This window comes from Sceloporus undulatus, chromosome 1 (genome assembly GCF_019175285.1).
Source record: "Sceloporus undulatus isolate JIND9_A2432 ecotype Alabama chromosome 1, SceUnd_v1.1, whole genome shotgun sequence".
NCBI lineage: Eukaryota > Metazoa > Chordata > Lepidosauria > Squamata > Phrynosomatidae > Sceloporus > Sceloporus undulatus.
Window position 1 is genome coordinate 159,515,158 of NC_056522.1, and position 15,971 is coordinate 159,531,128.

A 15,971-nucleotide genomic window follows, 5' to 3' on the forward strand; every position below is an offset into this window, starting at 1 on the left:
AATAATAATAATAATAATAATAATAATAATAATAATAATAATAATAATAATATTTATTTGTATACCGCCCTCTGGCAAACCAATCCGGGCGGTTAACAACAGTAAAATATAAAATATGACAATTAAAAACACTTTATCCCTCCCCCCTTAAGACAGTATTAAATAGTATAACATATTAAAAATACAATATCAAGGATAAAAACAGCAATTAAAACTAAAAACCCTGATATCCCTCTGTTGATCCTCAACCATCTCTAAGATGGGGCCACGGGAGGAATGAGGGAATCAGGGAACCTGGGAACCTGGGCCGGGATGGTTAATCTGGAAAGGCCTGCCGGAAGAGATCCGTCTTGACCGCTTTTTTAAAGCTGTCTAATGATGTTATCTGACGGATCTCATCCGGCAGGTCGTTCCAGAGTTTGGGGGCGACAGCAGAGAATGCCCTCTGGGAGGTTGCCGCAAGCCTAGATTTTAGAGGCTGCAGTAAGTTCCTCCCAGAGGACCGGAGAGCGCGGGGAGGATTGTACGGGAGGAGGCGGTCTCTAAGATAGTTTGGACCCAAGCCATTTAGGGCTTTAAAGGTGATAACCAACACCTTGTACTGGGCCCGGAAACTGATAAGCAGCCAGTGGAGGGACCTCAAAACCGGAGTAATGTGGTCCCTCCTAGATGTACCTGACACAAGCCTGGCTGCCATGTTTTGAACCAGCTGTAATTTCCGAGTCAAGCACAGGGGTAGCCCCATGTAGAGTGCATTACAGAAATCAAGGCGTGAGGTTACCAGTGCGTGCACAACCGTCTCGAGATCCCTTACTTCCAGAAAAGGGCGCAGCTGGCGTATCAGCCGAAGCTGATAACAGGCACTCCTGACCGTCGCATTTACCTGATTTGTCATCAGGAGCGACGAGTCAAGGAGCACCCCCAGACTGCGAACACAGTCGCTGGAGGAGAGTGTGACCCCATCCAGGACTGGAGGTTGCAACCCAATTCTTGGTTTCGGGGCCGCTACCATGAGCACCTCCGTCTTGTCTGGATTCAGTTTCAATCTGTTTTTCCTCATCCAGCCCATTACCGCCTGAAGACATTCATTGAGAGAAGAGATGCCATCGGAATTCGAGGCCGACGAACGAGATACGGAGAAATAGATTTGGGTGTCATCAGCGTACTGATAACACCCAGCACCATAACTCCGTATTATCTCACCCAGCGGCTTCATATAGATGTTAAATAACATCGGGGACAAAATAGCCCCCTGAGGAACCCCACAAGTGAGGTACCTCTTACTGGAGCTACAGTCCCCGAGTAGCACCCTCTGAGACCTGCCCGAGAAGAAGGACCGGAACCACTGCAAAGCAGTGCCCCCAATACCTAACCCCTTCAGGCGGTCCAAGAGGATGCCGTGATCTATAGTAACCAAGGCAAATGGGCACAGTGCTCAACATTAACCACACTCCAGATGTCTTTAAACACTATATGTGTGCAGTCCCCCTTGTATATACTTCCTATGTATTCATTATACAGTATGTGGTATCTTTACTTATCAGCCATTTTATTTCTCTTACCATAACTTCTTACCAGAAGTTATTCCCTGGTCTGACTCCATACCTCCACATCGTGCCTTTCTGGTTTCGATGCCCTTTTTTCAGAGATTATATTATGTGTGGTGGTCATTGCTGACTTATGGTGACTTATCATGGTGAACTTATTCTGGGGTTTTCTTGGCAAGATTTGTTCAGAGGAGGTTTGCCATTATCTTCCTCTGAGGCTGAGAGTGTGTGATTTGCCCAAAGGTCACACAGTGGGTTCCATGGCTGAGCTGGGATTCAAATCCTTCTCTCCAGAGTTGTAATCCAATACTCAAACCACTATGCCATACTGGTTCAACTATTTTTGCTACCTTTGAATTATAAAGAATTATGTTTTAAAAGTAACTTTCCAAAACACTAGTCTTCTGCAATATTCTTGTATGCTCACTTTGAAGATAAGTTTTATGCCATTTAATTTGTGCATGTTTTATATCAAACAAAATGTAATGTTAAATTTGTATTTGCACTCCTGCACTTGATGTTAGCCAAAAGGCCGAGAAGCCCTTATTTGGAAAATTTAACAAACTCCAAATATCGGTTGGCATTCAGCAAAGACCACCATCTTGAGGGGGAGAGAGGCCTGTTATGTTTTATTTTGACTTTGTATTGTACTTCCTGTTGTACACCGCTTTGATCTAATTTGGAAAAGCGGTATATAAATAATAAACATCATCATCATTATTTTTTGGATTTATACCTCCCTTTCTGTCCCGATAAAGTCAAAGGCAGCTAACCCTTTGCTTTGATCTAATTAAAGATAGAAATTTAAAGCTAGGCTTTAACTTCTAATTGAGGAGAAACTGCCTAGAAGCCCTTTTGAATGGGTAGAAGCCTTATAAACTGAACAAGCAATACTAACGTAAATCCTACTAATCCTGACAGTATCATACTAATGACCACCAGCACTTGTTTGAAACTATCTGATTATGTTGGGAATCTTTAAAGACTAAAAAGTCATAGATGAAGTCATAGATAAAGAGATGAAGACTACAACTGCTAAATTGCTGGTGTTGCCTCTGAATCCATGAACAAGAGCAGCAGTTGACTGTGTTCTCAAGAAAATATTAGGAAGCCAGCCTTTGTTCTGGAGGCAACCCCCCATGCTTCAACTTTATCTTGGTCCCTTTAAACAGTTGAATGATGCTTAGAATATAAATGTACAGAAACAAGAACTGCTTGATACTTCTAGTGATGATTGCAGCAGGCAAGGTTGAATAGGTTTAGCACCATTGAGCAGCAGGTCATGACAGCCTGATCTGAGAGCTGACAAGGTGGGAGCTGGTACAGCAATCTATAAAACTATTCAACAGCCTTAGCACTAGGTAACTCCCTAGATTGCTAAGAAACATTATCTTCTGTGCCTCTCCTAAATTCTCTCAGACAGGGCTGTATAAGGTGTGCATTTTGGATGTTTGCCTTGCTTAACCCATTAACCATAAGCCATAGCACAGCAACTGCAGCCCCAGCCAGTCTGATCAACAGCCGGGGTGAATGGAGCAGCCTAGTAACATCTGGAGAGTCCCCTAAGTCGGCCCCAAAGGAAATGAATAGGGTTCAACATTTTATTGTATTATCTGATATTCATTATTTTGTTCTATATTAGTACTTCTTAAGTTAAATGATATTGGAGTCTGGCAGGGTCCCCCTCCCCCCTCCATAACACACTGAGAACTTTCCTTCTTTCCTGGAAATTCATTACAAACCCATACCGATTAGCTCAGGGACCAACCCCAGCCCATGGACTACTATTCTGAGTAGCACTGTTCTGTATTATAAACCAATTAGATCTCATCTGAATTAGAACATAACTATGCTTTGATCACCTGTAGTACCATTCTCACTGGTTATATATTTTCTCTGGCCTCCTTTTGTCTTACAGCTAAGGTTCCTTCAATGGTGTTTCATCACAGCCGGAGGCAAATTGCTTCCTTCAAACTGGTTATATGTAGGAAGGCTGAATGGCCAGTCTGCAGTTGCTTTGCTGTTTGTTCACCTATAAACTGGAACCAATGGGTGGAATGTAAAACAGAAGAACCTCCTTTCTAGCACTGCATAACTAAAAAGCATCCAACGCTAAGGAGAAGAATGGAGAAAAGAATGATAGGCAGAAAGAAGGCTTACATTCTCAGACCCATTGTAAATCCTGTGCTTCAGGACTCAATGATATATATTAGGACTCTTCCCAATATGTATAAGGAAGTTTACTTCCAATTCTGCTACTGAGACTGTGATGACAAACTATCCCATAGCAACTAAGCAGGCCATGATGGAAGAGAAGTCATGACTTCATTATCTGTGTAAGCATGCCACAAAAAAAAAATGGGTATTTGGATCACAGTGTATGGGTCCCCACTATGGACGAAATTCTACTTTACCTAGTAGGTAATGGCAATGTCTCACAAAAAGAGGACACAGTTAATGCATTGCTTTTAAAGGGTTCCTGTTGTTAGCATACCTTAAACCTGGATCACATCCCATCATGCATCAGAAAAAGGAGCACAGGCTGCTTTTGCTGATGAACTCCAGATTTTGTCTCCTTTTGGAATTGCTGCTCAAAACCTTCTGGCTCTTCCTGGAAGACCACAGCCAGAGGATATCAAGGGAGTTTATCAGACAAGGGGAACTGGAAGTATAATCTGATGGCAATGTGAACACAATCATGGGGTTTAACGTTATTGCGTGATATACTGCCACATGCAAATTTGGGCAATGGCATGCTATTTTCGGGCAATGGGGAGCCAGTTCAAATGCAATGCACATTCATGTAATTGCACGAAACTAGCGTTTAAGTGAATGCGTTCTGGCCCCACTTTCTTTTCATTCAAATTTAAGAGAAATTCCTCCCATTTGATAAACTCCAAGGTAAATCAACAGTACAGGGAGACAAAGTTTAATTGCAACTCACTCCGTTGGACAGGTTAAGTGCCATTCTGGTCCCTGATCACATTTGGCATTAAGGGGACTACTAGATAAGTAAGTACACACTCAGTGAGAGACCTGGGAGATTGCTTAGAGGAATGGTGCAAAAGGTGCAGTTCCACTCATCTGCACCTTCATGCAGAACCTGTTCATCATGGAAATGTGAGCTGGAGGCTCCAAGTTTGTGGCTGAGACAGTGGAGAGGGCAAGAAAGAATGTGTGCCGAATCAGGTCTCAGAAACACTTCTAAGATTCTGCAATGAATATGGTGTTTGTTTGCCAGCATTAGATCAATGTGTAGAGAGATCTTGTAACACATTTGAGACTAACTGAAAGAAAGAAGAATGGAGAAAGAAAGAAATTCCATATTCTTTCAGTTAGTCTCAAACATGCTACAAGATCTCTCTACATACTGATTCTACAGACTAGCTTAGCTACATCTTTGAATTAGATAAACGTGAGAATGATCCGTACACTTTGAATGATACAACACAAACTGACATCTCAGAAATCTGGCAAAAAGCTACCTCGGAAATCACATGGGATTGAGTTGCCATCGCCAAATACAGAATGACAGCCTCTTAACATTGTTGATGTTCTGGGTCAAGGAGAAAGGTAGGAAGGAAGGAAGGAAGGAAGGAAGGAAGGAAGGAAGTTAGGAAGTTGCTCAGGAGATAACAGCATCTGAATCAAAGCAAGGCAAAACTGAAGTGGTGTCCTCTTTAAAGGGTGAATTCCCCTTCTTTTATGCTGCCATCAATGTTCTCTAAATAAATGCATCGCAATAGCTACTCAAAACTCTGTGCAACACATGTTGTCTTGGAGCTGGTATCCTTTATTCAAGTATTCAAAAACAGATGTCATTCTTCCATTCTATTCTCGAACCTAGTTGTTTCCTTGTCCTCTCCTCATAGCCAGGGAAAACACCATACCACCCCTTTTTGCCTTTAAGCCATGCTTAAAAAGTCTAAGCAAGAAACTTTAGGCTGCTGTATGTACTGATGAGGAAGAGTAAATTTACCTTCTGTTGGGAAGGGCCTTCGGAGGTGCTTCTCATTTCTGTGCAAAGAGAGGCCAGCCTTTGAAAAGGAAGAGAGAATGTGACAACAGGCACACTTATTACCTTGGGAAGGACTTTAGTCAACATACCAAGAAAGATTGTCAATTTATAACTGAAGCCATTGGCTGCTGATTGTGAAACAAACTGTATTGTTTTGAAAGTTCGCACATTTATCTCTATTCATCAGGACACTACGTTGGTAAAACTCATTCCCCCCTCACTTTCCATAATGACAGTTTTTACAGCTCTGTTAGATAAATATTTCAAGAATAAAGTTATTGTATAACTGACTGGCAGCTGGGATCCAGTGTGTCAGTCCATTGGAATCCATTCTTTAGAAAACATCTCATTTCACATGGCTTTAGGACAGGAGGCAAAAGTCCAAGTCAGTCTGCACTGTTTTCCTTCGCATTTTGCCCTGCACAGATTTACAACTGCAACTACCTTCTCAAATGTCCTTCAAATTTAACCAATCTACCTATCCATTCCGTATTTCCACATTATAATACTTACAACTCCAGAGACTAATTTCAACCTGCACTTTGCCAAGGGGTTGAATGAATTAGATCAAGAAGTATTTGAACTTAATTCATAATTTTTTGTCAGAGATACTAGCAGGAAAAAAGCATATTGGTTGCTTTTGCTGGGAGACAAGTTAATAAAAATAGTTTATTTGGACTATTCCTCGGCTGCATCTACACTGCAGAATTCATGCAGTTTGGCACTGTTTTAACTGCCTTCGCTCGGTGCTATGGAATTCTGGGATGCGTAGTTTTCTGAGATATTTCCCCATCTCTGTCAGAGAGCTGTGGTGCCACAAATGGCACCAGAGAGCTCTGCTGCTACGAATCCCAGTATTCCATAGGATGGAACAATAACAGGTAAAGCAGTGCCCAACTGTATTAATTCTTCAGTGTAGCAACATCCCTGTGTGTGTTGTGTGCCTTTACATCATTTCCAAGTTATAGCAACCCTATCATGGGTTTTTCTTGGCATAATTTGTTCATAGGAGGTTTCCCATTCTCTTTCCCTGAGGCTGAGAGAGTGTGACTTGGCCAAGGTCATCCAGTAAGTTTCATGGCTGAGCTGGGAATCAAACCCTGATCTCCAGAGTTATAGTCCAACACTCATGCCCTTACAACACACTGGCTCAGGGCAACAAGAGCCCTAGTTGTTTCAAATTTGAAATTGAGAAGATAAAGAATATGTCTGTACACACCAACACTTACCTTCTTATTGTTGTTCTTCACACTTTCCTTGTGGCTTTGCTAGTCTTTCTTTAGCAAATACCCTGCTCCTCAAGTATTATTCTCAGTGCACTGGTAGTTCCACCTTTTGACTATCAACAGTATTTCCTCCTACCTTCTCTTTCCCCATTGCATATGCCTACAGAGCAACATGTCCCTACTACACACACCAATATTTCTGCTCCAAGATGAGAAACCCCACCCATCCCACAAATCAGGGAGGAACCTAGAGATATCTCCCCAGATTTGTGGAGTAGCCATGGTAGCTAGTGCAAGATCATAAACAACCCAGTTCAAAAAAGGGGGGAAATAAGTTATTTATTGCTGGGATATGTGAAAGATCTGCCCAAGAATATTTTAAAGGAAAGCAGGGATGCTGCAGTAGTGGAAAGATGGAACAATCATTTATATCAAGAAACAAAAACAGAGAACATACACTTAGACATACACAGAGGATGACATACCGATGACATAATGCAAATGATTTGTGCAATTACCAGTTGCTGTATAAACCTTTGTGAAATCCAGATGTTGGTTTTCAACAACGAAAGTAACATTTGTTCATTATCAAATCAACTCTGTTGGAACTCAAGAGCTTATGACACAGGACTCAGGAGGCATCCCATGCAGAAATGGGATTTAAAACAAGATTTAACACAAACACACCCAAATCTAAGAAGACACACAAAAAAGCAATTGATTTTCAGACACATCAGGGTTAATGCAACATGAAACCGGCTAGAATGTTGACAACACGTAATTCTTTTTATTTTTGGGATTTTACGGAAGTAAAAAGAATTACGTTTTGTCGACTTTCTAGCTGGGTTACAGTGACGTCTGAAAATCCAATTGCGCTTTTGTAAGTCTTTTCTACTTTCTGTCTGGGTTGATGTTGGATTAACCCAGATGTTGTCTGATAATAAATCTGCTTTTGCGGGGGTTTTTCACTTTAAATGCCATTTTTGCACGGGATCCCTCTCGTGTGATAAACTCAGATGGGACTAATAAAAATGCAACACACACTTTGATCCAAAATAAGCCACTTTAGTAAATGAAACAGGGTGATCAAGTTCAGCCTTTCTTGGCCTCCTTACCAATTGAAAATCATTCTGTATGTCTATATTTTGTCCTGATAGTGGCCTCCTTAGACACTGAATTCCATAGCACTATGCCATTATATTTAATGGAACTTGAGCATCTGTGGATTTTGGTATCCATGGAGGGGGAGGCTGGAACCAAATCCCAGTGGATATCAAGGGCCCACTGTATTAGGAACTAATGTAAATCACTAGCAAGTCTCATTCTACTGCTTTCATTTCTTTTACACTGCAAGCATTCAGGAAGGCACCTATGCAGAAGTTTCGATAAGCATACTGCTAGTTTTGTGGCGTAGTGGTTTGAGTGTTGAACTATGACTCTGGAGATCAAGATTCAATTCTCTGCTTTGCCATGAAACCCACTGAGTGACCTTGGACAAGTCACGCTCTCTCAGCCTCAGGGGACAGCAATGGCAAACCTCCTCTATACAAATCTGGCTAAGAAAATCCCATTGTAGGTTCACCATAGGGTTGTCATATGTCAGAAATAACTTGAAAGCACACAACAACAACAACAACAACAACAACAACAACAACAACCTGCTGGTTATAAGTGTAATGCTGCTGTGAGAAGAAGGGAAAGGAAGAAGAAACCAGCTGCACCAGGTTTGATGTATATGTTACTGAACAAGGTCACAAGTACAATATGTAAGTGTACTCCTGTTGCAGAGAGATATGTTGCAGATTACAGGAAGATTAAAATATTAACTGTCAGCAGAAATACATATTCTAATCCATATATAAACTCTTGAACAATGATGCTTTAGTCCTCTCCTCTGACACACCCAGGCACTGGCTGAGCCTTGGTTTGGACAAGCCTAAACTTGTTTTGCTTTATGACCAACTCTGCAAAGTTGTTCCTAAATCAAGAAATATTTTGATGGTTTCCTCTTAGTATGTAATCAAGTCTCTTTGGTTGCATCTACACTGTAGAAAGAATGCAGTTTGATACCACTTTAAGTGCTGTAGCTAGCTCCATCCTACGAAATCCTGGGATTTGTCATTTTACAAGCTGTTTAGCCTTCTCTGCCAAAGAGTGCCTGGTGCCTCACCAAACTACAAATCCCAGGAACTATGGCAGTTAGAGTGGTTTCACACTGTATCATTCCTACAGTGTAGATGCACCCTTGAGTTCTTTTGTCTGGAGTTATTAGAAGCTGTGTTTGCTGACAGCAGAACCAGGCTTTAAGTTTTGACTTAAAATTAATTTTCAAAGAATTGCCATGTTATTCTCTTGCAGCATAAAAAAAGAGGAGGGAGGGGAAGAAAAAAAAGAGAGTGTTAGGACTGTTAAGACTAACGAGTTTTTATTTTAGTATGTGTTTTAATTGATATAAACCCACCTCTTCAGATGCAGTACAGAGTGGTATTAAAGCTTCACATATAAAGCATGTTTATACAGTTGTGGGAATGGGATAGAATGTGCCAGGATCCTGAAAGGTGCAAATCATGCCTCTTGCTCTACATTTTCAAAGAGCTAGCCAAGGTGATACAGATCTTTAAGATCTTGACAGTGGTCAGTTAGAGTTGATGTGTAAAAGCAACAAATCTGCTTACCAAAAGTCAGTTTCCCTGGGTTAAAAACTCTCTCTGAGAGGATTCCTTTTCTTATTTATACAGCAGCAAGGATTCTTATATTAATATATTTAATGTGGGTGAGGTCATTGTCTTTGTTCATACCTTTGCTAGCGGATTAGAACGTGTGGATATGATTCAATTCAGCTGTTTTTCTTTTTAGTCTTCCTTTGTAATTTCCTTGTTCAGTCATAGCAACCTGTAAATCCTTTACTGTATATCCAGAAAGGTTGAAATGTTTTGCAACTAGTTTTTGGGTATTGCCATTTCTAATGTCACATTTGTATTTGTTTATCCTCTTGCATAGAGATTGTTTTGTTTGTCCAATGTAGAGTGTAGGGCATTGCCAGTGTAGGGTAGCATATATTGCACTGGAGGACAAACAAGTAAATACACTTCTGATGTTGTAGGTGATGTTACTGGCCTCTGTAATAGTGCTTCCAGGGTAGATATGGGGACATCTGGGTTTGTGCCAGGGTCTTGTCTCTCCATCCATATTATGTATCCTGTTGTAATATTTTAAGATTTGGACGTCTATAGGCCAATAAAGGCCTTCTTCCCAGAGCTTGGGGGATGAACGAGTACCTCTTGCTACAGATCTGAGCTATAGAAGATACAATATACATAAAAAGCCCTATATCACCCCATGTGTTCCTTAAGGGGCATGCTGGATAAAAATGTGATAAGCTAAATAATAGATAGGCAAGTTCACATCATAAGAATTAATTGTCTTACCTATATATCCATGAGGGCATCTGCTTTCTGTATGTTTTTAATAGAGCTGTTTAATTTTTTAAATCTTTTGTAATATGCATTTCTTCAATTCTATTTCGTTTTAACTTATATTACAAGCCTTCTTGGGTCCCACATTGGGAGAAAGGTGTGAAATAAATAAGTTAAGAAAATGAATTTCTTGGTGAGGAAGAGTGGTATTTATCTATATAGTCAGGGGAGGGGGGATACTGTACTAACTTTTATTATTTCATTCCCCTGGAATACCTTTGGGTCAAGATACTGAGAAGGGATATGCTAAATCTTCGGGAACAACTGGAAAAATAGCAGATTTGCACCTAGCAAGGGCCTCATCTGCACTGCAGAAATAATGCAGTTTCACACTGCCTTAACTACCATGGCTCAGGATATGTCATTTTGTGAGATATCTAGCCTTTTCTGTCAGAGAGCTCTGGTGCCAGAACACACTACAAATCCCAGGATTTCATAGCATTGAGCCATGGTATTTAAAGCAGTGTCAAAAAGCATTATTTCTGTCTACAGTGCAGATGCAGCCTAGGTTTCCACATGATCTCCTTACTGGGGCTAGGACTGAGGAGTCCCAGATTCAAATCCTTGTTTACTCAGGATTCATCTACACTGTAGAAATAATGACGTTTCACTGCCATGGCTCCATTGTACAGAATCCTGGGATTTGTAGTTTTGTGAGACACCAGCTCTCTTTGGCAGAAAAGGCTAAAGACCTTGTAAAACTGCAAATCTTGGGATTCCATAGGATGGAGCTAGAGCAAACTGCAGTCAAACTGCATTATTTCTACAGTGTAGATGCATCCCCAGTGACTTTGAGCTGGTCACTACTACTCAACTTAACCTACCTGATAGCGTTATTCTGAAGATAAAATAAGGCAGAAGAATCATTAACAGCTCTTGAACAAATTGGAGGTAATGTGAGCTATAAATGAAAAAAAAATGCAGTAAATAAAGGAAGTTGCTAATTTCATATGTAGCATTTATTCGTTAAGAATAGATTTGGTCCCACTGATAATATGGGAGTAACTAGATACTGGTTACCTCAGGGCAGGGGTAGGCAACCTGCGGCCCGCAGGCCGGATGCGGCCCGGCGAGGCCTTGGGACCGGCCCCAGCCCAGTCCTGCCGCCGATTGCCGCCGGGGCCTTTGGCCTCTCACGCGATGGGCAAGGGGGGTAATTGTCTATAGACGCCTCAGAAACATGCATTTATATTAACATTTTTTAAAAAATCAGCAAATTTTTTTGCATGTCCTCCACTTTTTTTAAAAAAAAGTGTCCACCATTTGAAAATGTTGTCCTACATTTGTCCTGGTTTATTTATTTAAATAAATAAACAGCAACCCGGCCCCTGGCTCGAAAAGATTGCCTACCCCTGCCTCAGGGTGTAAAGCAAATGATTCTCCAAGGATGGCATCAGTCCTATTAATAAATTATCTGATGTGGCAGGTTGTTTTTGTCTCTATGACATTTCCCAGGAGTGTTAACATACCCTGGCCATGTTGTTACTTTGGATGGCGTGGCACCATGTTGGTGATCTCTGAAACAGAAAGGGAGAGGGCAGAGGAGGGAGGCATTTCTATTGTAGTACCAGGCCACAAAGTCTAACACTATGGATAGAAGTTCAGATGTCCTAAAAACGGGGAGTACCTCTGTTGGTGTGTTGTGTACCTTCAAGTCGTTTCCAACTTATGGCGACCCTAAGGCAACCTACCATGGGATTTTCTTGGCCAGATTTGTTCAGGGGAGGTTTGCCATTGCCTTCCGCTGAGGCTGAGAGCATGTGACTTGCCCAAGGGCATCCAGTGGGTTTCGAGCCAGGATTCGAACCCTGGTCTCCAAAGTCATAGTCCAGCACTCAAACCACTACACCATGCTGACTCTCTCTGTAGAGATTGCGTAGCCTGTTATCTTTTATCTGTAACAGAATTTTATTCATTCCTCCTTGCACGAGCCAGAAGATACCGTGAACGTGAGAGTCACTCCAGTTGACAGTGTGTTATCTCAGAACGAAAGCTTTGCCAGGTAGGCAGACCAAAGTCCATCTTAGGAGCAATTAAACTAGTGGCCTATTAATTATAAAGCTAGTAATGAAATTAGGAATTAACTACTTTGCTAAACTTCAAAGAATGTTTGCCACTGTCTTGTTGTAAAGCAAATGTTTCCAGTCTGATTATTGGTGTTTGAAGAATGCCTGTGTTCAATCCATTAATAAATTAAAATTACTGGATGGAGGTCTCTTGTGGCTCTATTTTTTTAAGAAAAAGAAAGCAGGAGAAATTGTTCATTTATATTAAATGAACAATTAGGAAAAGCACTTCCTAAACATTTACTGTTATATTGAAGAAAATGTAAGAGCAATAGACTTTACACTAAGGAGTTTATCACACTGGGGCTAATTTTGCCATTAAAAAGAGATTAAAGCACATTTAAAGCACCCTGCAAATAAAGTGAAAATGATGAGTAATTGCGCGAATGATCATCACATGCAATTGCGCAAATAAAGTGCTATCAGAAATGCATTGTCGCTGGAATCCTGAAAGTAAAAGGATGCCCATTAATGCTTCTTTGTGACCACTTTAATGGCAGGTTTCATGTAACGTCGTGTGAAATCGTTTCACATAATTACTCACGGGATAAACTCCTGATATCCTTCATAGGGTAAACTCATAAGAGAAATAAGTTACCCTTTGAGGTAAGGCATTGGGTGCCATGACTAGAGTCCAAGCATTGTCCAAACATTTGAACTTGTATGTGGCTCTCAGGGCTGTTTTTTTATGGCCTTTTACTTTTTTTCTGTCCAGAAAAAGAGGGTGAGTTGCCTGTTCCAGAAGGCTCTTTAATATTAGAAATTATTCCACCTGTGGAAAAATAAATACACTGTTTAAAAAGCAGTTTTTCCAAACATGATATGGACTTCTGCCCATTCCTGGCTTTGTTTGTTTTGAATTTTTGGTCCCCATGCAGTCCCCAAAAGAATCCTGGGGTAGAAAAATTGGCTCTTACTCACGCTTCATGTTGCAAATGTGTGCCCTATATAATATTGTGTCTGACCAGAAAGATAAATCTATTATCAGGAGAGACCGTGTGTGTGTGTGTGTGTGTTTTACACTACACAAATATACTGCTGTGATTTCATTAACCTTTATGGTCCCATCCTATAGAATCCTGAAATTTTTGATGCACTTGCATTGTAAAAATAATGCAATTTGACACTGCTTTAAATGCTGTGGCTCCACACTATGAATTTGTAGTTTTACAAGGTCTTTAGCCTTCTCTGCCAAAGAGCTCTGGTGCCCCACAAAACGACAAATCCCTGGATTCTGTAGGATGGAGGCATGGCAATTAAAGTGGTATCAAACTGCACCAGTGTTGAACGTGAAAACTCATAGGCATAGCAATAGGGCCGAGTACAGCTTATCATTTCCTATTGCGCTGGCTTGTACTGCCCCTGTGAGGCACTCAAGAGGAAAAACTAGACATGACCACAGCACAGACTTTCATACAACTGGTTGCTTTACTGAAGTTTTACAAAATGGTGCAGGAGATTATTTTGCCCCAAATGGCTAAAGATTTTAGGGGAAACAAGAAATTATTGTTGTGCAGAATATTGAAAGAATGTTGGGAAGAAAAGAACCAGTATATCTGGCATGAACTTTGTTCAAAATGCATATGTACAAATTCTCTATCATTTCTCATTATGTTGAGAGCACCTGAGCATGAAAGTTAGAATCATAGAAGGCATTGTATTCCCTATTACTATGTACGGATGTGAGAGCTAAACAGTTAGGAAAGTGTATAGGAAGAACATCAATTCATTTGAAATGTGGTGCTGGAGAAGAATGCTTTGGACAGCCAAAAGGACAAACAAATGGGTGCTAGAGCAGATCAAAACAGAAATCTCTCTGGAAGCCAAAATGACTAGACTAAGGCTGTCATACTTTGGCCAAATCATGAGAAGGCAAGACTCATTGAAGAAAACAATAAAGCTAAGAAAGGTGGAGAGAAGCAGAAAAGAGAGGACAGCCGCGTGCTTGATGGGTGGACTCTATAAAAGAGGTCATAGGTATGAATTTGCAGGAACTCAGCAAAGCAGTGGTGGACAGGGAATCTTGGAGATGTCTCATCTACAGGGTCGCCATGGGTTGAGATCAACTCAAGGGTGGATAACAAACAACAAATCAATGGGGAAGCCTCCAGGTTCAACATTCTATCTACACAGCAGCTCTTGTGTTGGATGTTAGTGGACATTTTCTGTCTTTGTTTGCTTAGAAAAGAGAAAGAGAATGTATGTCTCTCCCAATGTTGCTCAACTGCAACTCCCATCATCCCTTACCATTTATTAGGTGGCTAGGGCCGGTCCAACAACACCTGGAGCGCCCCACTCCTGAGCTTCATGAGGACCCTGTGTTTAATAAATTTACTGAGAAGTGTCTCTGCAAGGTTGTTGACTAGTCCTTTAAAGACTAACAAATGCATTATGTGATATACATTAATGAACTAGCATTCATTTATTCAGATGGCATAAGACATGTAGTACTTTTAAGGTATCATAAGACTATCACTTTCACCTTTCAAGGTGAATTCTATTGGGTTGCTCACATAGTAATGTTTTTGCCATCTATGTTTGAGACCCAATGTGAAGCAGAAAGAGAACAGGTAAACCATTTAAACAAACTAAATAAACAGAATCCTAGAATCAGAGTAGGAAGGGATTGCAAAGATCATCTATTCCAACCCTGTACGTGGCAGAAATACACAACAAATTACACCCAAGTGATGCCCGTTTAATGTTTGTTTAAAGACCTCCAAAGAAGGAGAGTCCACCGTGTTCTGAGGCAGTCTATTCCACTCTTCAACAGCTTTTGTAGTCAAGAAAGTCTTTCCTAATGTTTAGTTGGAATCCTTTTCTTGTAATTTAAATTTAATGATACATGTCCTAGGCTGCAATTCTGTTTCACAGCCCACATTGTCTAACTTGACTCGACTTAGCTATGTAGCAGAAGTACTAAGGAATCCTTGTAGTGAATTGCAAATATGTGTATCAGGGCACCAACAGGAATGTTTTGATGTACATCAGGCTCTACTTATGTGCATTGGCACTCATTAGCAGTATTCTAATGCACATTGGTCCCATTGTGCATTGTCCCCTTCCACATCAGACTTGTTGCACATTGGTCACTTCACTCAGTCTTGTACATAAGAATGTCATGGCAGCTCCGTGCTGAACATGGACATTGTGAAATTATGCAATTCTATTTCTCACAGATATAAATCCACTTACATAGGTGTAAGTCCCTTACCTAAGTCCAGGCCTAGTCTCTGGTGCAGGAGAAACAAGCTTGCCTCTTCTTAGACATGACATCTCTTCAGACATTTAAGGATGGCTATCACATCACCTCCCAGTCTTCTCTTCTCCAGGCTAAACATACTCAGCTCTCTAAAGTGGTCTTCATAGGTCTTGCTTTACAGGGATTAGTATCTTGGTTGTTTTCTGGAGATATTCCAGCTTGTCTTTCTTGAACTGTGGTACGCATATCTGGACACAGTATTCCAGGTGAGGCCTGACCACTAAATACAAAGAAAAGTTATTTGGCTTCATGGATCAATCAAAAGAGGGATAACACTTATGCAGTGAGGTTACGGAGGCATTTGTGTCTCCCTTAATGGCCATTTAAAGCCCATATGAAGGTATACTTCACATTTTGGGAATTCTTACCGTAAACA

General features: G+C 40.8%; 1 protein-coding gene across 4 annotated transcripts in view; it reads right to left on the reverse strand.

The window, feature by feature from the left end:
* Positions 1 to 15,947, reverse strand: part of SLC23A1 (solute carrier family 23 member 1) — a 42,044-nt gene extending 26,097 nt beyond the window's left edge. Inside the window, exons 1-2 of one of the 4 annotated variants that reach the window (XM_042445292.1) lie at positions 15,548 to 15,947; positions 5,527 to 5,584 (exon numbers count right to left, since the gene is read on the reverse strand). In XM_042445292.1, coding sequence (XP_042301226.1) covers positions 5,527 to 5,584; positions 15,548 to 15,621 — 132 coding nt within the window. In that variant the 5' untranslated portion in view covers positions 15,622 to 15,947. Of the gene's footprint in view, positions 1 to 3,409; positions 3,527 to 5,526; positions 5,585 to 5,856; positions 5,900 to 6,794; positions 6,985 to 15,547 lie in introns of those variants that run through there. The other 3 variants (XM_042445293.1, XM_042445294.1, XM_042445295.1) reach the window with 3 other exon arrangements.
* Positions 15,948 to 15,971: the final 24 nt, after the last annotated feature.